Here is a 24,147-nt window from a genome sequence, read left to right as displayed (position 1 = left end):
ATTCGGGTCTAGGGACTAACGTTTAGCTTCTGCTAACGGAAGTCACATTCGTGAGCTGCTGGAGGTTGGCGTGGGCACTGCTGAGCAGGGTGGCAGAGAGGCGCCGTAGGAAACGAGGGATTGGTGTAAATCCACGAGGCTTCTTGAGTGAGTAGACTCAGTCTCTCTGTTCCCTTCCAAGCCGAGATGGAGAGATCGAGCCCTCTGCCTGCCACATCCTTTACTCATCGCCGTTATCACCATGGTCACCAGTCCTCTGCTGCTTTACAGCATAGATCCCCTAAGGCAGCTCAGCACAGCAGATGATTGGCCAGATTGATTGGCCGCCTTGTGGGCAGTGAGACGTTGCCTAGGTATGCCAGCCTTTGACCTGCTATCCTCAATCATCCAATCAGACCTCAACTCAATCACCCCCTCATGCACACACGCACAAAGTGCACAAACACACACACACACACACACACTGTGACCTTTCCAAAGGACAATGGTCTGGCCCCTTAGGTCTCTCTCTCTCTCTCCATATCTCAAAAATTTTCATAGACAATATTTCTGCATTTTCTGCATAGACATATTTCTGCAACTCATCTCCTTTTGATAACTCATCAACATCAGAACATGCCCATCTGCAAGCATATTACCAATGAATAGAATTACAGGAACAAGCTACTTTATCACCTTAGCAAAAGAGTTACCCTATGGAGATTAACTGATCAAAAAATCATATATCAGCCATTTCCCCTTTTGTGTAATGAGTTCTTTTATTTTTTGATTTTGTACAACCTTTACATTAAAATTACATTTAAATGCTAAAAATGCTTTATTTAGACTTACCTTTCTTCATTCATGTGGACATTTAAAAAGAAAACTATAATAATTATTTATATTATTATTATGAATAATAATAATAACAATGACGATGATGATGATAATAATAATAATATTATTATATTATTTGTTGCAAGGGCTCAATTAATCATTTCAGTTTCATGGAAATGGCTAATGAACCATTTCAGTATGTTTGCTCTCACTTACATTTGAGTGTGTTAAAGGCCAACTCATAGGCCAAGCGATGTAACACCTCATCCTTGACCTCTGGCACCTTGACCTCTGACCTTGTCCCATAACTGATGAGGCGGTGGGAGGCGGCCTTCTCCTGGTGCAAGCTCTGGAATATGGCAGCGGCTCGGAGGTAGACGTAGTCTGGGAAGCTGTCCGGAGCCTTTCCAGGGGCAGCTGCCTCCGGCTGGGGCTGAGCGGAGGGGCAGTAGGACTGCAGGCTTGGGGGTGCCAGAGGCTCTCTCCGCCGCTCCACCAGGGAGAGCGCTTTGAAGCTGGAGACGTGGGAGACGTGTTTGGAAAAGCGGGATGAGGAGCGGGAAGGGTGCGGAGTGTCGGGCCCGTCCCTGAACATCCTGCCTTCTCCAGGATGGAACCTTAAACTCCACAGCCAATGAGCGAATGCTTGGAGAAATGACATGAATACACACACACACACACACACACACACACACACACACACACACACACACACACTCACTGTGATCTCTCTTTGTCCTGTTTTACCTAATAATATCAAACTACATCTGTTAGAATATTATAAATAAGTATAAATAATTAATACCAGTCGTGGCGATGTCTGATGGCTATATCATATATAATAGGTCCCCATATTTATTAAAACAGGCTTAAAGGGTGGAGCAAGCCCAAGAATGAAGACTTCAAACAGTAGCTAACGAATTAATGACAGTTCTCCAGTAGCATGTGAAACGGCGGTTGCGTGTGATTCTCCCCAGCGCTCGGACACAAGGGCATCCACACCGACACACGTCTGCCACTGGTTTAGATCGGCGCAAAACCATCAGAAACCAAACCTGAGAAGCATTGACGGGTATCAGATAAGCTGTCGGATGCCTGTTATTTGGAACCAGCAACAGATTTCAAAATATGAAGCAATTCTGCACTTTTTCGACCTCCGGGCTCGACGGTTAGGTAAATAAACTAAGTTAGCTGGGATAAGTGGGACAGCGCGCATTTACCTCGCTAAAGATAAACGATCCAGCTGCACAAATGAACTCGACTAACGTTACATTCGAGAGCGAAATGAAAAAGCTCTGTACTTACCAAACAGGCAGCAGAAATATTTGTCCAGACACGAAGACTCTGCCTGCCTGGCTAGGTTAGGTTAGCTAAACTAGAGTTAACGTTTGACCTAATCTGCAGTGTCGATGTGGCAGCCTTTACCTGTACCCCGGCGGGCATAAATGAGCGTGTCGTTTAGCGCTCCGGTAACGTTAAACCTCCGTTAAACGTCCGTTAAACCGGTTCGTTTCCCCAACAGATTCTTAACAAGGGAAACTAGCGCCTGTGGACGACCACGACATTTCCAGAACACAAGGCGCACACTGGGGTGGGAAGCTGTGGTTTCCATGGTAACGGTATGGCAATACGGGGGTATTTGGGGGCTCGGTGCGGAGGGTCGACGGTGTCAGGATGCAAATAGCATGTCGCTTTCTTTGTTTTTATTTTTGTCTAATTAAATGCAAAACCCCAAACACGTATCGAGGAGGCCTGTGAAGTTACTACCAATACACCAATACTGGCAGACCACACTTACCAACCTCCTTACGGTTGCTTTCGCAGAACTGGGCTCTAAATACTTTTTAATATATATTTTTTTAAATACATTTTTCAAAGTTTTTTTAAATGAGTATTTCGAATGAATTACGTTAGTATGATCATTTCTTTCACATCACGCCTACTTTTGAACAAGCCGAATTCTGTGCGTGGTATCTCCGTGTAATCAGAGGCAGGTGGAATCTTTTATTTAAAATACCTTCTGACAAAAAGCCTTTCTGTAATTCAGCACTCCTTCAGTACTAACGTCGTTTAAAAAGATCACCGTCTACCGGGAGCCCCTGGCTGCGAGCGGCGGAGACCGCTGATCCGTTTGCGCAGGGCTTTTAAATAACCACTTTTAACAAGTTTATTAGACTTACCTACTGGACCAATAACAGTAGCCTTCAGAGCCTATATAGCTAGAAACTCCTCTTATTCTTCTCCATTCAGCTTCTCCGTACAAATAAAATTGAATAAAATAAAATAAAAAATAAAAAGTCGCAATAGAAATCCACGACTTCACTAGACAGTAGTTCTGATGTATTCAGTTATACTCTCCTGAAGATCCATCTGTTTTAAAAGATCATGCTGTTTTGAAATGCGCTTTTAATAAGACAGATGTGCAATCCACATGTAGGAATCTAGTCTAATGCAGATTTACACACAAACTGGCCACATCTATAACTGTGTCACATTTGTTTTTCATTTCTGTATTATTAGACGTAAACGTCTAATAGAGGTGGGGTGTCGGCGTAAGGAGACTGATGTATGTCAAGTTATTGCGTCACATGCATGCTCTACACAGACGACACTGACATCGCGAAAACCAGCCAAACACTCACAGCACAGACATCACACCTGTCCTGGCATTTTAGTGGGGGCTCCCTGACGCCTCTGTGTGTGTGTGTGTGTGTGTGTGTGTGTGTGTGTGTGTGTGTGTGTGTGTGTGTGTGTGTGTGTGTGTGTGTGTGTCTTTCTCTCACTCGCTCATGAGATTTTGCTGCGTGGGATGTCTGATGTCTCATTGTCAGCTCTGTGTTTGGGCATTTCTAGGCCTTGTTAAGCCGCCACACAAAATATCATGTAGAAGGTAAACTTAAAAAAAAAAAAAAGAAAAAAGGAAAGTAAGGCATATTATCTGGCCTGCCCCGGACATATTCCTAAATCCCAAAGACGACGCAAGGTCACCCTAGTTTACAAGTTCAGTTACTGCATGCTCTAATTCTCAATGCTTTATGCGTCTCCCGATTACGAGTGTGCTGCCCTCTAGTGGAAGACATGCGTAAACGCAGTTATGAATTCACAGCCTCACCGGATGAGCTAATCCCATCTTTCTTTCAGATAAGAGCACTTCTATGCAAATTGTACCACAAAGAATTCTATTAATGCAGCAAAATATCATTTCAAAGGAGTCACTTGTGATATTTCCCCCTTTGCTCAGTTATTGTTTTTGTAACTGTGTTAAAAACTGTCGGAGACCAAGCTGTATCATTTATGAAAGCATAATTTATCAAAACTATGTTACTGTCACCAATAGATGAAAAGAGTTTCTTTTTGTAAGTCCAATTTTGCTGCTCATATCACCATGATGTTAGGAAAACGACAGCAGCCAAATGCCAATATGCCCAGTGAACGTTCCTGGAGCTTTTGGTTGTGCTCTAGAGTCCCGTAGCTGTGAGGCAGGATGTTTCTGCAGGACATGAGTCCCAGGGAAGCTCCATGGTGCAGCGCAGAAGATCGCTCTACTGTTCATGCTCACAGTGAGGTCCCCCTCTCAGCCGCCCTATCCTGCCATAAACACTCAGTACCAGTCCTGCCATAAACAATCAGTACCAGTCCTGCCATAAACACTCAGTACCAGTCCTGCCATAAACAGTCAGTACCAGTCCTGCCATAAACAATCAGTACCAGTCCTGCCATAAACAGTCAGTACCAGTCCTGCCAGTAAACAATCAGTACCAGTCCTGCCATAAACACTCAGTACCAGTCCTGCCATAAACACTCAGTACCAGTCCTGTCATAAACAATCAGTACCAGTCCTGCCATAAACACTCAGTACCAGTCCTGCCATAAACACTCAGTACCAGTCCTGTCATAAACAATCAGTACCAGTCCTGCCAGTAAACAATCAGTACCAGTCCTGCCATAAACACTCAGTACCATTCCTGCCATAAACAATCAGTACCAGTCCTGCCATAAACACTCAGTACCAGTCCTGCCATAAACACTCAGTACCAGTCCTGCCAGTAAACAATCAGTACCAGTCCTGCCATAAACACTCGGTACCAGTCCTGCCAGTAAACAATCAGTACCAGTCCTGCCATAAACACTCGGTACCAGTCCTGCCAGTAAACAATCAGTACCAGTCCTGCCATAAACAATCAGTACCAGTCCTGCCATAAACACTCAGTACCAGTCCTGCCAGTAAACAATCAGTACCAGTCCTGCCATAAACAATCAGTACCAGTCCTGCCATAAACAATCAGTACTAGTCCCCCTATAAACAATCAGGATCTGTCCTGCCATAAACAGTCAGTACCAGTCCTGCCATAAACATTTAGGATCTGTCCTGCCATAAACAGTCAGGATCTGTCCTGCCATAAACAATCAGTACCAGTTTGATGTGTGTGAATGTTCATGTGTGCATGTACCTGTCCACACTTTAATAGACATAATAAAATCTGCAGTCTGCTCATACACTCCAGAAAGTTGTGTTCCTTTATTTTTATAAATTTTTTATATTTTTATAGCTTTTTATATTTTTATAGCTATTGTCTGCTCTGACATTTCGCACAGTAACATAAAGTACATGTTTAATACTGTGCATAAGTCTTAGACCTCCCAAGCAATATATCTGATATATCTGAATATATTCTTTAACATGGTGCCACATAGGGTATATTTGTGGAGATTCAGAATGTATAAATATAGTTTTTGTAATGTTTTGAGAGGCATTGCATAGTATGGCTGATGACAAAAGAGGAGGATTAAGAAGACAATAGAGTAATTTTTTGATACACTGTGAATAATTCAATTGTACAGACTGCTGTAAAGGGTTAAGCAATAAATGTTCAATTGCTCAATAAGGAAGAAAATGTGGCCCCTTGGTAAGGTCTTCCAAGCTGTTGCCCCTGCTAGGTGAGCCCATGCAGCTTTGTTTATGTTGACGGTGTGGATCTGTCCTGTCTGTCAGGTTGAAATCTGCTTCAGTGTGTTTGACATCATTGCTACCACACTAAAAGCCAAACCACAATATTATTTTTACTTTATTACCTTGTATTAACGTTTATTTGCATTATTGTATATGTTACATAGTGTTTTACTGCCTAGATAAATAGTCTATAATTTCTTGGCATGAGAGATTGGCCGAGCACAGTTTATAATTAGTGTATTTGTTTACACAGCAGTCACTCTGGTATATGTCAAACTATATGTTTACACACCACTGCTCATGGCATTGACAAGAGTGTGGTAAAAAAATAAATGCAGAAACGTCGTCAGGACGATCTGCCCGTGACGAGCACACTCATGAGGAAGACCATGGCGAAGAAGATCCACATGAAGAATCTGTCCATCACCTTGGCAACCTTCTTCCACTCTGCCACCTTCAGGCAGGTCGACCTGTGCTCTCGGAAGCAGTTTGCAATGTACTCAATGTTCCGAACCAGTTTCCGGTCGCCGCTGACCGTTCTGAGGATACCGCCGCTACTCGGACGACCGCAAAACACGCAGGAGTCAGAGGTCACGGACGCAGCAGGTGGCTTCTTGTCGTCAGGACAGCAGGGCTCCTCGGCCTTCTTCAGACCTCTGTCATTGTCGACGCTCTCCCTCTTCCTGGGGGTCTGAGAGCAGAGGAATGACTGGGGCCAGTGGGCAGGGCTATGAGGCTGGTGGGCAGGGCCGTGGGGCTGGCGGTCAGGGCTACGGGGCCGGCTGTCCCCCGCCCCTTGTGAGCCTCTCGTCTTCCCGTATGTCTGGGGCTGGCGCTGTCCCCTCCGCCCCGGGTGTGGCCGGGTCTCCGTCCGCTGACGGTTCCGGGAGGGGAGTCTGTACGCGTCTTCACTCTGGCCCGGGGACGAGGCACAGCTCTCGCCGACCTCGTAGACGAAGAAGACCCTGCTCATGTAGCCGATGATGAGGACTTTGGCCCAGTGAGGCACGGGCTTGGCCTCGGTGCCACAGAAGTGGATGTTCATGATGAAGATGGTGAGAGCGGTGGATGCTGTTACCATCGTCATCGTCGTGATGTAGTACTTACCTGAGATGACAGGAGAATGACATTCCCACTGACATAGTAAACACTGAAACACTGAAATCACTGAAACACTGAGTCAGTTACTAACTTGATTCTGTTAGTGAATCACTCACAAAAGACATAAACTAATTCCAAGTCTGAATCAAATGATCTGAATGAATGTATTGTTTTGATCATTTGTCTTGATGACACACTCACACAGACATTTGAGGCAGTGCAATGTTATATCTATCAAGGAAGCCTGTATATACACACACACACACACACACACACACAAACTCGAGCGCGTCCCCAACGGGCACGAACGTGCAAGCGAGGACGTGGCAGTACCACCAAGCGTGCGAATCAAAGGCGTGTGGTTTTACACTCGCATGCTGCGCCGCGACCGGCCACCCCCCTCTCATCCCCCACCCCCCACTCACCCCCCCTTCACCCCACTCACACCCCCACTCACCCCCCCCCCCCCCTCACAATGAGTGGCACGCTCTCTGACGGAGGCATGCTCTCGGCCACCACCAACTGGAAGACGGTGAGCGCCAGCAGCACGGTGACGCCCAGCGACACCTTCTCGCCCGAGTCGGCGGGCAGGTAGAAGCCGAGCGGAGCCAGGAAGGAGATGAGGAAGCAGGGCAGCAGCAGGTTGTAGATGTAGAAGGAGGAGCGGCGCTTCAGCAGCAGCGTGTACGTGATGTCTGGGTACGGGTCCGAGCAGCAGCCGTACGTCACCACGCTCTTCACTGCTGGCATGCCCCGGCACTCCCACTCCACGTTCTCCACAAAGTCCGACAGGTCCCCGCTGTCCATCGCCATGGTGATGTCCACCTGGGGGAGTGAGTGGCCCCCAGCGGTAGAGGGGGAGGGGATTAGGGGGACTGGCTTGCTAGGATGAGGGTTTCGGTTCTTTTAAAAGGACAGTTCAACCAAATTAGTTTTGCTAATCGCAAATTTAAGCTAACTTGTCAGTTAGCAGGTAACAATATTAGTTCACATTTACTGGTAGAAGTGCTGCCTAATAAGGAATGTAAGGAAAAATTTGTGAAATGTTTGACATAAATATGAGAAATTGTTTAACATAAAAAGGAGATGAAGTTTAAAATATGAGATGGCAATAAATAGAACAGAAAACTTGTCATTATCCAGTTCACTTTTTTTCTGTATTCCCTCTCATTAGTTTCCTATGTGTTTGTTAGAGATGGGAAGTCAGCGTTGTAGAGGAGTGTAAGGAAGCATCTGTGTGCATGCATACCTTGGTCCTTGACGTCCAAGGTCTGAAGGCGGGGTTATGAGTGTGTGTGTGTGTGTGTGTACCTGGTTGCCATTGTAGGTCCAGGATCCGAAGGTGAGGTTGCAGTGCTGGCTGTCAAAGGGGAAGTAAGACACGTCTACCACACATGAGCTCTTTGTGATGGCTGGAGCGTCCCACGTGATCTCACCAGTGTAGCGCAACACCACATTAGTGTCCACCGGGCCGGGGAGGTCATCATCAGCTCTACACACACACACATGCACACAAACACACAGGCATACACATATGGCCACGCACACACACATTCACACATATACCCACACACATACGCATGCACACATATTCATGAGCACACAGATACATGTGCACATATACACAAAGTTATTATAATGGAGAAGACTGAAGAAAAATCCTTTCTGATGAATCTGAAGATCTTTATATAATATATTTAATATAAATATAATATAAATATAAATAATATATTTATGTTTTCCTAGCTAGTCTATCTTCCGAGTGTCTGTCTATGTGTATGTGTGCATGTTTGTGTGCGTGGTCGTGTGTGTGTGTGTGTGTGTGTGTGTGTGTGTGTGTGTGTGTGTGTGTGTGTGTGTGTGTGAACGTACTGGCGTACTTGTTATACAGCACTAGGTCCGGCCTCCACACGAGACTACTGGGGATGCGGATAACCTCCAGGCCATCGTACTCGTTCTTATTCCACTTCAGGTACGCATCATACCATGTCTGCCTGATCCACAGATATGCGATCAGCACCTGGTTCCGCTCATCCTGTTCCCATAGGACCAAATCCAGATAGAAAAATATTATAATGACATTGATACATATCGCAATTGAGCTGATATGACTATATCAAGCACATTATATAAACATATATTTAAAAAAAATAACTGATGAAACCTTGATGAGACATGGTTAAAACTGGCTTGCATTAATTTGATTGAATTTATTTGTTGGTTGGATCACGTGAACACACAGGGAACACTGATCTGGTCTGTATGAGGTCAGCATGCTCACAGCACAACATCACTTGATAGTGACTCACACATGCTATATTACGCAGTGGCCCTCATACACACCCGTTCAGCCAAACAACACCAGCTGAGACCTGAGATCTGTGCTCACACACACACACACACATTACTTCTCTCAGGTCATTATCTCTCTCTCTCTGATCAAACCATACACGACTGCTTCCTCCCACACACACGCAGCTGCGTGCAGTTCTATGTGTGCTGTTATATAAGGAGATGAAAGACAACGGCGGAGTCAGTAGGGCAGTGAAACCCTGCCCGTCCCAGTCAGTCTGCCCCACACGCAGATGGAGAGGAGGATGGAGACTATTATTGACACCACCTCAGTGATGTCATCACTGCTCCGGCAGCTCTCGCACAAAGTGTAAGAGGAGACAGCACCTCTCCAGTTTATGAGATGTAATAACTTGTCTACACTACCCACTATACATCTACATTTACCTGAGACTTTTACCCAAAGCAACTTACAATTCTGACTGAATTCAAGTTGTGCAGTTAATGGTCTTGCTCAGCCCCCCGCACTCTCTCTCTCTCTCTCTCTCTCTCATCATAATGTCAGGCCTCTAATATATGCTATTTGTACACCTGTGTGTTGTTTCCTTAAGGGAGATGTGTATTTCTGTGTGTGTGTGTGTGTGTGTGTGTGTGAGTGCGTGCGTGTGTGTGTGTGTGTGTGAGTGCGTGCGTGCGTGCATGTGTGTGCGTGTATGTGTGTGTGCATTTTTTGTGTGTGTGTGTGTGTAACTCACCATGTCTTTAATCTGAGACAGTGTAATCTGCAGGGTGACATTGAGTGTTTTGTCCATATCCTCCACAGGACGCAGAGCGTTAGAATAATTCTCCATTAGATCATTCAGTAGCTGTTGGGCATAGTGTCCCTGGGCACAGTGAACGTCTGTAGTCCAGAACACACACATCTTACACATCATACATAACAGTTATTGATTTAATTTTTCAAGCAGGAAAAATATAATCCCCATTTATTATGGAATTTTGTTAGGAGGAACCATAAACTGTCTGAAAACCCCACCTAGTCTAAAAGTGATTATTCTGGAAATATTAATGAAGAGAAACCAAGCAACTGTACGACTATAACATAGAACAAACGCTCTAGCTGAGTACTGCTTTCAGAGACAGTTCACCAAAGCATTTTCTCTCCTACCATAATAATTTCCCCGAGCTGTTAGAGAACAGATGTGTTCGAGGATATATTCATAAGAGGAAACATGCGTCAAACACCTACCGTCCAACGACAGCATCGCAAAACACACCAGTAAGGTCGCCCAGTGCATGTCTCAGAGAGAGATTCAAACCGATGCTTAGAATGTGGAGAGGCCTAATGCAAGCACACACTTCCCAGTTATACCTTTTAGGGAGAGTGGGCCATTCCATGAAATGTTTTTGAAAGAGGCGTCGTACTCAGAGACGGAACAGGACCCCGGGCTATCACATGGCGGGCCTGAGGATACAGGACGAAACCAGATGCGCTCGGAGCGCGCCGCCTCATCGGGCAGTGCGGTTATTCAGCTGTCAGTCAAGCGCATGGCAGGTGGGCGAGCAGGCAGGTAACAGAGATGACGAGATGGGGACTGAGATAAGGACCGTGCTGCAGTTAAAAAGCGTGATAGGCCTACAAAATTGCAAGTGAAGGAAATGGTGGAATTAAAAGATATTTAATTACAACTGCCCCCTGAAAATAAGTTGGCCTACTAATTCACGCTATTTAGAGATAAACAGTTTCCAGAAATGCTGACTGACGTGTGAATATACTGCGTTGCCCTGGGTTTTCTTCTGCCCACTGAAGTTGTGGATAAAAAGCGCGCAGTGATACGGATCTCCAAAAGAGAGCACTACAAAACGGACTTTTGTCAAGACTGGTGTCGTCGTGAAACTAAAGCCACCTAATCCGCCTCGAAAGCGATAACAGGTGCTCATTCAGCATGGGGTGCACACACACACCCTCATAAGGTGAACTCAGAGCCCGTCCGTCTCAGCGTGCCCTTGATGAGCCATCTGCCCGTTCCTCCGTCGCTGACCGATCTCTAAACTCACCGCTTTGTCAACTGACCTCACCTCGCCCACGTCAAACACATATTCAGTCGACAGGATCTTAAATGTAGATGAGCCAATTCCCGTTTTTCCATAAAGGACGCCAAAATAAAGGCTTTAGAATAAGTTATTTATTTTATGTATGTCCACTTTTTCATGCAAGAGGACCGACGTGCTTTTTTTTTTTATCTTCGCGAATTGCTTGTTTCCGTCTGGCTGTTGAGACCTCGTTGCCAGAGCTCTGCTTCTCTGCGCTTGACCCCATTTACTTCCCCCTCACAACCCCTTTTTAAGCCATGACCACTTAATTATTCAACCCTAGAAATACCTCACATTCCGTTTCATTAACGCGAAATAAGGCTAAAGTAAGCATTTACGTGTATCGTATGTTCGCATGTGTGGCAGCGCTGGGACGTTCCTCGGTCCTTTTCCGAGCCCAAGCCTGTTCCAGCACGGCAGCCCTCTGCTGGGCGGGGAGGTTACTTCGCCAACGTTTCTTGAGCCTATAAAACAGACCTGGCAGCAGGAGCTGTGGTTGTATTGTTCTGAACATCTGCTCTAGTGGCTGCCATATGCCCTCATGCTAAGCAGGATTTTTACCTCAGTTCAACTTCGGGAGGACAGGATATTATCAATCCGCAAGAAATTCAGCAGAAAGAAATCTCGGATTTCCTAAAAAAGACATTAGATTTCCCCTCATGCATTATGTGTTAGTTTGCTAGATTAAAACAGTGCACGCTGCAAAAATAAATTCCAGATTACCTCCTTGGAAAGAAAACAATTCACATATTGGACAACTGCCTCTTTAGCCACAAAATGGATTTGTTTATTTTACCATTTTTTTAAAACAATAATAATAAAAGCATTAACACATTGCTGTAATTTATACAGACTTTAATAGCTTTATTTACAGATGAAATCTTTTTCTTCCTTGACATATCCACAGCAGTTGTTTTGTTCAGTGGGGTGGTTTTACTTTTTTCTTTTTGTTCTTTTTTTTTTAAAAGTTATATTCCAGTCTTGATTAAAACAGCGCTGTGTGTTTGTGTGTGTATTATCCACCTTATTTCTGAGTTTGTCTGACTTACTGTCATCGTAAAAATGTAATTCCACATCAAAGGGCTCAACTGATTGTGCAAAAATGTTGGGAGTTTGGGACAGTCCAACAGTTCAGCATCAGGGCACAAGTCATATGACAAGTCTGAGGGCGTGGAGGAAGATGATGGTGATGAACCAAAAGAAAGAACTTTACTGACAAGGTTCAAAAGAAAGGCACATATGAACCAAAAGAAAAGGGTGCAAGGAACCAAACTGGAGAGAGCGAGAGCGAGAGAGCGAGAGCGAGAGAGCGAGAGCGAGAGCGAGAGAGAGAGCGAGAGCACGAGAGAGAGAGAGAGAGCACGAGAGAGAGAGAGAGAGCGAGAGAGAGAGAGAGAGCACGAGAGAGAGAGAGAGAGAGCGAGAGCACGAGAGAGAGAGAGAGAGAGAGAGAGAGAGAGAGAGCGAAAGAGAGAGATGAAGTCAGTGACATGTGGGACAGCCAAACAGGTCAAGAAGTTAAGAAATTTGGAGAAGTCACGAACAGAACAAGTGTGCAAGTGGGGGGAAGGGAGTGAGAGCCAGAGAGAGCGAGAGAGGCAGTAAGAACTGGCAAAGACATTGTAGTTCGAGAGTATTTAGGTGCACTTTGCCCATGTAGGTAGTGAGTCCAGGTCTGGTACAAAGTTGGCGGTGGTGTTATAATTCTTTAATGGGGGAACTGGTGGTTGTGGTCTCAGGCGTGGTGTTTGTGTTCCTCAGGCTGGGTTCAGTTGCTTAGCAACAGCTCTGTTGCTGTCTCCACGTCCCAGGATTTTGACGACAATGCCACTATTACAGCATTCTGACAACAAAAGGAGGGAGGGGGGGGTTCCCATGTCACACCAAGTCTAGAGCAACAGACACAGCAAACTAGTTGCTGGGTTACGTTTGACAAGAACAACAAGAAAGATCAAAGACAACAACTAGCAGGAAGAGGAACAAGAAGGATCTCACAAGATACTGGTCATAATACATTTACATTTATGACATTTAGCTGACGCTTTTATCCAGTGACTTACAATTAGGACTGAGTACAACTTGAGCAATTGAGGGTAAAGGGTCTTGCTCAGGGGGCCCAACAGTGGCAACTTAGCAGTGGTGGGGCTTGAACCAGCAACCTTCCCATTACAAGCCAAGTATCTTAACCACTGAGCTACAATACAAGAAAAGGATGCATCATATAAGGAACTTCTCTTGACCAAAGCTGTGCTAAAGTAAATAACACTAGAAAATATGCTTTTGTTAAAAACAAACACGACCACCAGGCTAACCACCGCTACCTAAAACCCAACCATGGAGCAAACAAGCAAAAAACAAAATCTAATGAAAAACTTAAATTTCCCTACTACTTGCTTTTACTCCACTAAATTGGTTTGACATTGAAATAAAATCTTACAAGACTTGTACGACAAAGCAGCAGGTCTGCCAAAGAGTTAGCAGTCCCATATATGACCATATATGCTGCACTCATAAATAATTATATCTAAGCTAGCAAATGCACTTGCTAACTTACACTGAATGGCCTTTTTATTAATTATTCACCTGTCTACAAGCATGTTGGACCTCCTTTGTGCTTCAGAACCCCAGCCATTCCTCATCACACAGATTAAACTAGGTGTTGAAATTGTTCTGCAGGAAGCTTGGCCCATGCAGACAGGACAGATTCTCGCCGACATGCTATGAACAGACGGTTCTACCTCATCCCAGACGAGGCTTGTGCCAAATTGTGACCCTCCCATCAGCACGGTGCAACAGAAATCTGGATTCATCAGACCAGGTGATGTTTCTCCACTGTTCAGTGATCCAGGTTTTGTGCTCATTTGCCCACTGGAGTCTTCATTTTCCCTTAGCAGTGGCACTCAGACTGGTTGTTTGCTGTTATAGCCCATCTGTGCTAAGGAACGGCAAGTTGTGCATTTGGACACGTTAGTGTCCACCACCTGTTCATCAGAACGATTCTTCACATCGTCGACGAGTCATTTATGTCCACAAGGTCCCTTTTTGTTGGATGTTTTTTTCTTGATCTCACCGAAAAAATGTCTCCAGCTATTCTAGCACTGATGACCATGCCTAGTTCAGAATCACTCGATTCTCCCACTTAATTCTCCCATTCTAACACAGATTCTCACTGAAACTGATCCACACTAAATCTATGCTGCATTCAGGGGTCATGTGTCTAATTTACATACAGAGAAGCTCCAATCGTGAAAAGCCAGGTGACTGTAATAAAGTGGCCATTAAGTGTATAATAACTGCTACTACAAATTAAGCTATTTTAGCTATTCTATTTGCTATAAATAAATCTAATTGCTTGTGTGTCTTCTGTATCAAACCTGCCTTGGCTGAACAAAAATGGACTTCAACTGTAATTGCTTCACCATGTTAACTGATAGTCCTCATCAAGAACTCCTGTTGTCACAGCAGCTCAGGTCAGGTCATTCTGTGAGTAGATCTGGACAATGCCGTCTGCCAAAAGCTGTAAATGTAATATCACCTGTCATTAAAACTCGTTAAGTGTTTGCTTCAGTGGGAACGAAGTTAGCCAAGCTGCGACTGTCTGGAACTCTTGCCTTTGTAACCTAAGAAAGTGCATTACTGCCCAGGGTCTGTTGACAAACTTCTATAAGTGCTTCTCTCTCAATAACTGAGGCAGTTTGCTACAGAAAACTAAATAAAAAAGTTTAAAAAGTGAAAGGACTTGAATAATAATTAACTAGTTAATCAATAATAATAAACAATAAATATACAGAATAAATAAGTAGTTAAAAAGCTAATTATGTTGCTTCTGTTCAAATGATTGCAATTGCAAAGGCTGGTTTAAAGCCCAAAACAATAAAATCAACAACACAAAAACCACTCAGCCAGTATCATACATGTATCATACATTGCTCTTTAAAATACAAAGCAAGTTAGTACCATCATCTTTTGACATTTGAATTATGATTTGTTATACTCCTTTAAAACAAATGTGTTGTTATCTCTTGATCTGCCCTGTGTGTGTGTGTGTGTTGTTATCCCTCGATCTGCCCTGTGTGTGTGCTGTTACTCCTTACTCTACATTTACGGCAGTTAGATGACACTTTTATCCAAAGCGACTTACAATTATGAATGAGTACACCTTGAGCAAATGAGGGTCAAGGGGACCAACAGCGGCAACTTGGCAGTGGTGGGGCTTGAACCAGCAACCTTCCGATTACAAGTACCTTAACCACTGAGCTACCACTCTACCCTGGGTGTGTGTGTGTGTGTCATCTCTTGATCTACCCTGGGTGTGTGTGTGTGTGTGTGTGTGTGTGTGTGTCATCTCTTGATCTACCCTGGGTGTGTGTGTGTGTGTGTCATCTCTTGATCTACCCTGGGTGTGTGTGTGTGTGTGTGTCATCTCTTGATCTACCCTGGGTGTGTGTGTGTGTGTGTGTGTGTGTCATCTCTTGATCTACCCTGGGTGTGTGTGTGTGTGTGTGTGTGTCATCTCTTGATCTACCCTGGGTGTGTGTGTGTGTGTGTGTGTGTGTCATCTCTTGATCTACCCTGGGTGTGTGTGTGTGTGTGTGTGTGTGTCATCTCTTGATCTACCCTGGGTGTGTGTGTGTGTGTGTGTGTGTGTCATCTCTTGATCTACCCTGGGTGTGTGTGTGTGTGTGTGTCATCTCTTGATCTACCCTGGGTGTGTGTGTGTGTGTGTGTGTGTGTGTGTGTGTGTGTGTCATCTCTTGATCTACCCTGGGTGTGTGTGTGTGTGTGTGTGTCATCTCTTGATCTACCCTGGGTGTGTGTGTGTGTGTGTGTGTGTGTGTGTGTGTGTGTGTGTCATCTCTTGATCTACCCTGGGTGTGTGTGTGTGTGTGTGTGTGTGTGTGTGTGTCATCTCTTGATCTACCCTGGGTGTGTGTGTGTGTGTGTGTGTGTGTGTCATCTCTTGATCTACCCTGGGTGTGTGTGTGTGTGTGTGTGTGTGTGTGTGTGTGTCATCTCTTGATCTACCCTGGGTGTGTGTGTGTGTGTGTGTGTGTGTCATCTCTTGATCTACCCTGGGTGTGTGTGTGTGTGTGTGTGTGTGTGTGTCATCTCTTGATCTACCCTGGGTGTGTGTGTGTGTGTGTGTGTGTGTCATCTCTTGATCTACCCTGGGTGTGTGTGTGTGTGTGTCATCTCTTGATCTACCCTGGGTGTGTGTGTGTGTGTGTCATCTCTTGATCTACCCTGGGTGTGTGTGTGTGTGTGTGTGTGTGTGTGTGTCATCTCTTGATCTACCCTGGGTGTGTGTGTGTGTGTGTGTGTGTGTCATCTCTTGATCTACCCTGGGTGTGTGTGTGTGTGTGTCATCTCTTGATCTACCCTGGGTGTGTGTGTGTGTGTGTGTGTGTGTGTGTGTCATCTCTTGATCTACCCTGGGTGTGTGTGTGTGTGTGTGTGTGTGTGTGTCATCTCTTGATCTACCCTGGGTGTGTGTGTGTGTGTGTGTGTGTGTGTGTCATCTCTTGATCTACCCTGGGTGTGTGTGTGTGTGTGTGTGTGTCATCTCTTGATCTACCCTGGGTGTGTGTGTGTGTCATCTCTTGATCTACCCTGGGTGTGTGTGTGTGTGTGTGTGTGTCATCTCTTGATCTACCCTGGGTGTGTGTGTGTGTGTGTGTGTGTCTCATCTCTTGATCTACCCTGGGTGTGTGTGTGTGTGTGTGTGTGTCTCATCTCTTGATCTACCCTGGGTGTGTGTGTGTGTCTCATCTCTTGATCTACCCTGGGTGTGTGTGTGTGTGTGTGTGTCTCATCTCTTGATCTACCCTGGGTGTGTGTGTGTGTCTCATCTCTTGATCTACCCTGGGTGTGTGTGTGTGTCTCATCTCTTGATCTACCCTGGGTGTGTGTGTGTGTGTGTGTGTGTGTGTGTCATCTCTTGATCTACCCTGGGTGTGTGTTATCTGTTGATTTACCTTGTGTATGTGTTTGTGTTGTTCTTATCAGTTTATCTATCCTGTGTGTAGGTGATAGATACTCACTTTATCAAAGCCCATAGCACAGAGTTTGTCTATTTTGCGTGTGTAGTCTGGACTAGAGACAGGAGCGCCTGCGTAAACGTGTGACCAGAGCCGTGCGGTCTGCTTGAACATCTCTGGGTTCTGTTTATACTGGGGACACCAAACACACAGTTATAATGCATCTCTGGGTTCTGTTTATACTAGGGACACCAAACACACAGTTATAATGCATCTCTGGAATTATTTTGATAGTGGCGACCTAAAATGGACAGTATAAAGTGAATTATCTGGGCGTGTCATCTGAGACTGGTATGTGTGATTATGATCATCTGGGAGGGAATCTAACCCTATACCACATACTCTACAAGTGCTCTTGTGGGACATCTGTTTGCTCCTCTGGGTCATGCTTCCTTTTATAGCCATGGTGAGCATCTTCTAAAGTCCCTAATTATTATACTATGATCCTGATCAAATTGTTATGTTTGTAGGCATTCTGAACACCATACTACCATGACAGAAAGGTCTGTGTGATGTCTGTATTTGTCATGGACTGCATGTTATCCCAATGCATCAAATGCCTTGACTGTGATAGACAGGTCTTAGATTTGAGGCTGTTTAAGTACACAATACCATCAGTTAACCCAGTACTAAATGACACACAATAACAAAACCTTCCAGCAAGCCCAGGTGATCAGTATCTATATAATCAGAACCGGACGCCAAAAAAAAAAAAAAAAAAAAAGCAAATTAAGTCTACCCAGGCCATACCTGATTGGCTACAACGGCATCCTGCGGGTCGTCTGGCTCTGCAGCTGCCAGCAGGGCTTGTAGTGACAGCAAAACTGTCCGGAGGGTCATAGCCGCCGCCCTGACATACAGGCACACGCAGATACACGCAGGCCAGTACAGAAGAGAAGTCTTTCATGTTAAAAAGGTACGCCACTTCTCAAGATAGTAACACCAACAAATGAATAAATATCAGAAATGCTAATTCATACTAAATTAACCCAGCTACGTCTCATTAATATTTAGAATCTGCTGCCGTTCTCTGGAGGCTATGCGCTGATGTACAGTAGTACAGTGACAAAGGAAAAAATAATCCCCTCCACTGGGACAGAGAGGGGTTCAGACAGCAGCACACTTCAGTGAAAGACTTAGATATAGCACAGTATTACTGCTATTATGATTCTACCAAACACAAGCAAGCAAGCACAATAAAATACCTTCCTTACAAGGAAAATGGTTAAATATAACAATAAATAAATAAACAAATAAACTAATTAATTAACAGACTAGAAAGTGAAGCAAATAGAGCAAATGTGAATACTGTGTGGTCTTTTATCTTAGAACAGCTCCAAAACATAATATGGAAAATATATCATCCATCCAAATGTCTCACCACTGGTCCTTTAGAATGTCCAGGCATATGGCACCAGTTACTGAGCTGATGTTGGGATGCCAAATTTTTGTGATGAACCGTACCTGAAATAAAACAGAGAGGAAAGAAAAGCTTCTTTCAAAGCCACTGTGCATCACTTATAAAAACCTATAGGTAATTTTTCACTTGCAGAGTAATCGTTATAGCCCTTTGACTAACTGTTATATTAAAACCATCCATATTTACTTTACTTTTTTCTCTTTCAAAATGTCTCCCAGTAACCAACCTGCACAAATGGACACACACACACACACACACACACACACACACACACACACACACACACACAGACATGCTTTTGCACAGACACAAAGATACACACTTCAGTGCATGTCAACCCAGCAGAGCTGGATTAGTCCCATTAGACTAGCTCTCATGCACACATACCTTTGGTGGATTGAATGGATACGTTTCTGGAATTTTAATTTCTAGCTGGTATCTACCACCTGAGGACCAAAAACATAGATATTATTACATGATGCAAAAGAACACATAAAATACAAGAAAACAAAAAAGCAAACAAACCAACAACAAAAGAATATCCAGAAATGCCAGAACCAATCAATAACAAGTATTATGCCAGAACCAAATCAATAACAAGCCCCCGAGCCGCCCTTTCTCCTGTGAGCTGTGTCACTGTTCATCAGAAAGCTACTAAACTTGTTTCGACACTACTTCTAGTAAAAGTTAAGAACAATATATAGAACAAAGCAAAACACAATTCTAAGAAAAATGGACAATAACAATAATATCTTAAATATAACAGGATTAATGATAACTGCCTGTACTATTGTAATTCTTAATAATTATTATTTTCCTACTCCACACCTTATGTATTTACACTATACATTCATGTGTCCTTTCAGTAAATGTTCTTTCAAATCACTGGCTTCTAACCTTGGTTGGCGTCATCTTTTTTGGGGAGGGAAAGTTTTTATCCCAATAAATATTTTCTCAGAATGACAACTACATTTCTGCCAAGAACTCCATCACTGCTGAACAACTCCACCACTCCAGCTAGAGATATGTAATCAGAAATGCCAGTGCGTTAACTGTGGCATCCAAATTTCCCCATGAGGTAAGGTGTGGCCCACGAGGCCAAGCTAGGTGCCTTGGTGTCTGGTTTTCACCTTCATAAGGTGTGTCGGGTGGTCCTGCAATCTCCCCCTTGAGTTCTGTGAAGTTCTCATCCACCAGGTCCACTTTAATCTGATTTTTACTTGTCTGTGGACAATAGGGATTACGCTACTATTACATTATATTATTAGACTTTAAGAAAATAATAACCACCAACTAAAGCGGGCAAGGCTAATAACTAAGTAAAAGTAACGTGGTTGTAAACAATTAACACATTGATGCTGCGTCAGGGAACTCAAAGACGTATGGTTTCTGGTTTTAACTTGGTCTTAAAACTAATGGTTTATTTAGGTGTCGGACTGGAAGTTGCACTTATATTCTACTCAATTTCGTGTTACATAATTTAAACATTTGGGGCTACATAAAGCACACATCTGACTTCATGTAGTCAACAACAAGTGCGGAGCACAGCTAGCCACGTAACACTAACCTAGCTAACTTACGGTAAACTGTTTTAACACGCATTGGGGTTTGTTCTCGTACCGCTACTGGACACGCAGAGACGTCGTTAATGCTATCAAATATTCAGGGGAAAGATTAAAAACACTTTACTGTCACCAGAGCTAGGACATCATGGGTGCGATCTGACACTTTGAAGCCCCGATGTTGCGCCGACAAGCTAGCTCTAGCTATGCTAACTAGAAACCAAACGGACTTTGCAAGAACTCGCTAAATAAAGGGTTTGTCGAGTAGTCCAAGCCATTTTTGACAGGAGACCCGGAGCGCTTAACATTCATTCACCTGACACATTTGTGTAAGCATCTGAACCGCTTACTAATGAAACCAATTCACGTGATTTATTGCAGCCAAGTTTACAGTGGCTACCGTTGGTTTTATTAGCTACTTGATAGCTAATCATCCTAAAGTGCAGTACAAAAGTACAAAAAGAATGCAACGTTTGAATAAAAAATTAAACCTATAGTTATTGCTGAGCTCTGCATGAATGTAGCTCTGCTAGCTAGATTAGCTAACTAACCAACTAAGGAAATAGCGAGATTGGCCTGCCCTCCCTCACAGGTTATGGCCAGGTAGCTAGGTTACCAAACTTAGCCTGTTAGCTAAGCCGGGTTCTCTGAAACGGCACAAATAACCACATTCAACTTGTCCATGTCTAACCATTCAGCAACAGCAACTCCGACTGCGTTTTTAGGACAATAGTCATCTAATAAGGCACCACAGATCACCACGGCCACCACAGCAGAAGATAAAGTAACGTTTTTTTGTTTGTTTTTTATTGTAAAGTACAGTGGTATTTAAAATACTAGCACACAACGGAAGACTGCGAAGTTAAATTATGTGCTAGCTAAACACTGGCTGGGTTACCCAAGCTAGCTAGTTAGCCACACTGCTTGCTAGCTGTCTGAATGTACTCAGCCGTGTTAGGCGGGGTAGTTGGCTAGTTTCGACCATCCTGTGCCTGACGAATGGATGTGTCCGTGTCCGAACTTACCTCTTCACTTTTGAGGACTTCTTTAAATTCCCGTTTTATCCTCTGTACAGCAATGTTGGCCATAGTGCAACCGTGTCTTCACCGTCCGGGGCGAGCGCTACCTACCTGCGGTGTCGGGCCTTGTACAGCGACAGCCAGCTATGAACCCTTCCGCTGGATCTCTCTCTCGATATCTGCCCCCTCTCTCTTTCACTTTTTAATACTACAGTGGCAATAATAATACACTTTTCGGTATACGATACTGAGTCAAAACCGGTTACACAGTACTTATCAACGCTGTAAACAAAACCGAGGACCTCTCGGAGTGCAAAACGTGATTTTGTCGTAACGGTAAAACAGAGTTCAAGGGATTCGGGAATACCTCCGGTACATTTCATACAGACTACTCCGGTGTCAAAATACGGATCACGTGACGCTTCACGGCCCTTGTCCTCGTCGCTGCATGAAATGCAGTTGAATTATAAAATTGATTGCACGTTTCCGGTTACTACACGTTTTCTACACTTCTAAGTACCTAAAGTCTATTTAAAAAAAATCCAAAGCTGATGACTAAACTTTACATTTTCTTTAATAAAGAGAGCAGTGGGCTTATTGAAGCGCCATACCAGTTTGGCATAATACTATGACAATTTATGAATATGAAATTATTGGTCATGAATGAACGAACAGCACACTATTACATGATAATATGAACATTTTAATCTCTACACATCTTATAGTGTTGTGTTTTCAGTATAGAATAACATTTATTTAAAATAGCAAGACACACAAGTTTACAGTAGCTGCAGGCCCAAAAGCACAATAATCATCTGTTTAATCAAGTTATTTTTAATTTTACTGCTGCATTTATTTTTATGTAATTTAAACAATTGTAATTAATCAGCATGGTAAAACAACAATAGTTTCCAGAGGAACAGAATGTTTCAGACATCTCTGTCTGGAACAGAAAGATGTATTTTACCAGATTACCATATGTCTGGATAGATTCCTCCTTTATTTCTTCTGTGCTACACAAAAGATTCTTTACATTCACATATAATAACAATAAAATAAAGACTCTCTTACTCTTAAGATGAATAGGCACATGCATCAGTATGTGAGTGGTGCTCATAAAGGCATTGGCAAGGCTTTGACAACAAGCTGTATGCCAGAAGTGAACGACACATCGGCTCACTAATGCATCTCACCAGGATATACAGCAACGTCATTCAGATTGGACATGTGTAGTCAGATGGTTACACAGAGTGGGAAAGCAGCTAGAACAGAGTGGATCGTACTACAGAAGGTAACGTAACAGATGTTGAGGGCAGCGACAAATCCTCATCTGCAGTTAGGAACATTTGTGTACTTTTTGACTCCTCCCTCTCTTTTGAACGCCACAACAAGTCACTGGTTAAAAATGCAATTTAATCCCCATAAGATTGAGAAATTTAGGCACATGTTCTCCAGAAAAGATGCTGAGACTCTGGTTCACACTTTCATCACCTCCCATCTTGATTAATGCAACTCTCATTGGCATACCAAACAAAACCATCCGCTCAATTCAATATGTTCAGAATTTGGCTACAAGAATTAATTTACACATTAGAAAATCAGCCCACATCACCCCAGTTCTATATCAGTTACACTGGCTCCATGTCCCTCAACATGGAGTTTAAACTCCTGCTCACATACAAAATATGGAACACTTTACCTCAATCTCTCCATCTCTGTTCTTCACTTTCCTCTTTGAAATTTCTTCCTCTTTCAACTTAAAAGACACCTCTCAATATTTGTCATCACCTTTTTCTGTCAATAGCTGTTAATTAATGTGTTAAATGTGTTTTTTTCCATCTGTATTGTTATTGTAAAGCGACCTTGAGTTTTTTATTATTATTATCCAAGCACTTTACATCTTTAGCCCACTCACTTTACATACAACACAATGACATACAGCAGGAAAGAGTGAAAAGCCATTACAATACTGTTTATCCCAAAGAGAATACAGCATTAAACATAGCAGGACTGAACAGATCATCAAACAATTAATTCCAGTTATAATGTGCAGATCAATCTTGAAATGACACATATACTAAAGAATATATGTATATTACAGCATGTATATTTACCGATGCCTGGCTTTGAAAATTTAAACTTCATGTTATAATTTATATGTTTGTAATTCTGTCAAAAATTCACCAGATGGCAATGTTGTTCAAAGTTTGCTATTCTCCAAAGATTTAAGTTGCATTAAGTAATTATTTAATTACACTGTAATCACAAATTTTACATTTATACAGTATATACAAGGACAAGACATGTTTAGTTATTAACATATCAAACATACAAACAGGAAAAAAAACCCAATCAAGTTGTAAACCTAAAATGAAGCTAAATTATGTAATTTTATGATTCACGCAATTACATATAAGCTTAGAATATAAATATACTTATTTCCATGAGCACACTTGTAGTCATGGAAAAATACATTTTGGAAAATAATGTTTTGTAAGGCAATATCCTGGTAAAATATCCTTGTGTCCTAAATCTATTCTTTCAGTTAATACTGGCATTTCCCCAGCTGTTTTGTCTGGCTGTGTTTAAGGAGCACTTGTTGGCCTGTTCTGACAACCTGCTGCAGGCATCAAAACCCCCAGATCTCAAATCCAATTTCCGATCCAGGATATTTTTAGTTATGTATGTCACACCTAACATCTAATGTAAAAAGAAGTTAGAAAATCTTTTTTTTTTGTTTTTTTTTTGTGGATAAGAAAAAAAACAACAAAAACCAGTAAAATACAAAGGAAAACAGAAACACAGTATTTAACAGTACTTCACTATTACTGTTACTATGGACTGACTTCAGACT

At 43.2% G+C, this 24,147-nt stretch overlaps 3 protein-coding genes across 9 annotated transcripts in view; all 3 read right to left on the bottom strand.

The window, feature by feature from the left end:
* Nucleotides 1-2,386, bottom strand: part of LOC113589360 (putative methyltransferase NSUN7) — a 25,494-nt gene extending 23,108 nt beyond the window's left edge. For 2 of the 3 annotated variants that reach the window (XM_035529765.1, XM_035529776.1), the window contains exons 1-2: nt 2,122-2,386; nt 1,033-1,461 (exon numbers count right to left, since the gene is read on the bottom strand). In XM_035529765.1, coding sequence (XP_035385658.1) covers nt 1,033-1,411 — 379 coding nt within the window. In that variant the 5' untranslated portion in view covers nt 1,412-1,461; nt 2,122-2,386. Of the gene's footprint in view, nt 1-1,032; nt 1,462-1,621; nt 1,788-2,121 lie in introns of those variants that run through there. The other variant, XM_035529770.1, reaches the window with a different exon arrangement.
* Nucleotides 2,387-5,871: 3,485 nt separating this feature from the next.
* LOC113568718 (neuronal acetylcholine receptor subunit alpha-9-II) lies at nt 5,872-11,628 on the bottom strand. Of its 2 annotated transcripts, XM_035528072.1 has the most exons (7): nt 10,925-11,628; nt 10,410-10,796; nt 9,916-10,061; nt 8,749-8,903; nt 8,180-8,360; nt 7,343-7,693; nt 5,872-6,875 (listed from the first exon to the last, which is right to left on the bottom strand). In XM_035528072.1, exons 2-7 carry the CDS (start codon nt 10,456-10,458, stop codon nt 6,114-6,116), a joined length of 1,644 nt encoding a protein of 547 aa, XP_035383965.1. In that variant the 5' UTR covers nt 10,459-10,796; nt 10,925-11,628; the 3' UTR covers nt 5,872-6,113. The 2 variants fall into 2 exon arrangements, with proteins under 2 accessions (XP_035383965.1, XP_035383956.1); XM_035528063.1 differs by having other exon boundaries at nt 10,410-11,628.
* A 1,032-nt stretch (nt 11,629-12,660) lies between these two features.
* On the bottom strand, nt 12,661-21,682 carry ube2ka (ubiquitin-conjugating enzyme E2Ka (UBC1 homolog, yeast)). 4 transcript variants are annotated; one of them, XM_035533748.1, is made up of 8 exons: nt 21,300-21,682; nt 19,843-19,936; nt 19,100-19,158; nt 18,674-18,756; nt 18,043-18,142; nt 17,296-17,424; nt 14,674-14,771; nt 13,011-13,097 (listed from the first exon to the last, which is right to left on the bottom strand). In XM_035533748.1, the coding sequence occupies exons 1-7, from the start codon at nt 21,360-21,362 to the stop codon at nt 14,721-14,723; spliced, it is 579 nt and encodes a 192-aa protein (XP_035389641.1). In that variant the 5' UTR covers nt 21,363-21,682; the 3' UTR covers nt 13,011-13,097; nt 14,674-14,720. The 4 variants fall into 4 exon arrangements, with proteins under 4 accessions (XP_035389632.1, XP_035389647.1, XP_035389641.1 ...); XM_035533739.1 differs by lacking the exon at nt 14,674-14,771 and having other exon boundaries at nt 12,661-13,097; XM_026995903.2 differs by lacking the exon at nt 13,011-13,097 and having other exon boundaries at nt 13,386-14,771.
* Between the last annotated feature and the right edge of the window lie 2,465 nt (nt 21,683-24,147).

The sequence above is a fragment of the Electrophorus electricus genome, chromosome 1 (assembly GCF_013358815.1).
Source record: "Electrophorus electricus isolate fEleEle1 chromosome 1, fEleEle1.pri, whole genome shotgun sequence".
Taxonomy (NCBI): domain Eukaryota; kingdom Metazoa; phylum Chordata; class Actinopteri; order Gymnotiformes; family Gymnotidae; genus Electrophorus; species Electrophorus electricus.
This window is presented reverse-complemented; position numbering and strand designations above follow the sequence as displayed.

What these genes read in the sequence shown, in the direction of transcription:
- LOC113568718 (XM_035528063.1), bottom strand. Translation starts at nt 10,458, where the DNA reads ATGCACTGGGCGACCTTACTGGTGTGTTTTGCGATGCTGTCGTTGGAC. An exon ending in TGCGATGCTGTCGTTGGACG is followed by an intron (nt 10,062 to 10,409) that starts GTAGGTGTTTGA and finishes TCTGGACTACAG; the next exon opens with ACGTTCACTGTGCCCAGGGA. An exon ending in GACCTAGTGCTGTATAACAA is followed by an intron (nt 8,361 to 8,748) that starts GTACGCCAGTAC and finishes GTGTGTGTGTAG; the next exon opens with AGCTGATGATGACCTCCCCG.
- ube2ka (XM_035533739.1), bottom strand. Translation starts at nt 21,362, where the DNA reads ATGGCCAACATTGCTGTACAGAGGATAAAACGGGAATTTAAAGAAGTC. An exon ending in ACCCGACACACCTTATGAAG is followed by an intron (nt 19,159 to 19,842) that starts GTGAAAACCAGA and finishes TTTGGTCCTCAG; the next exon opens with GTGGTAGATACCAGCTAGAA. An exon ending in ATGCCGTTGTAGCCAATCAG is followed by an intron (nt 17,425 to 18,042) that starts GTATGGCCTGGG and finishes TGGTGTCCCCAG; the next exon opens with TATAAACAGAACCCAGAGAT.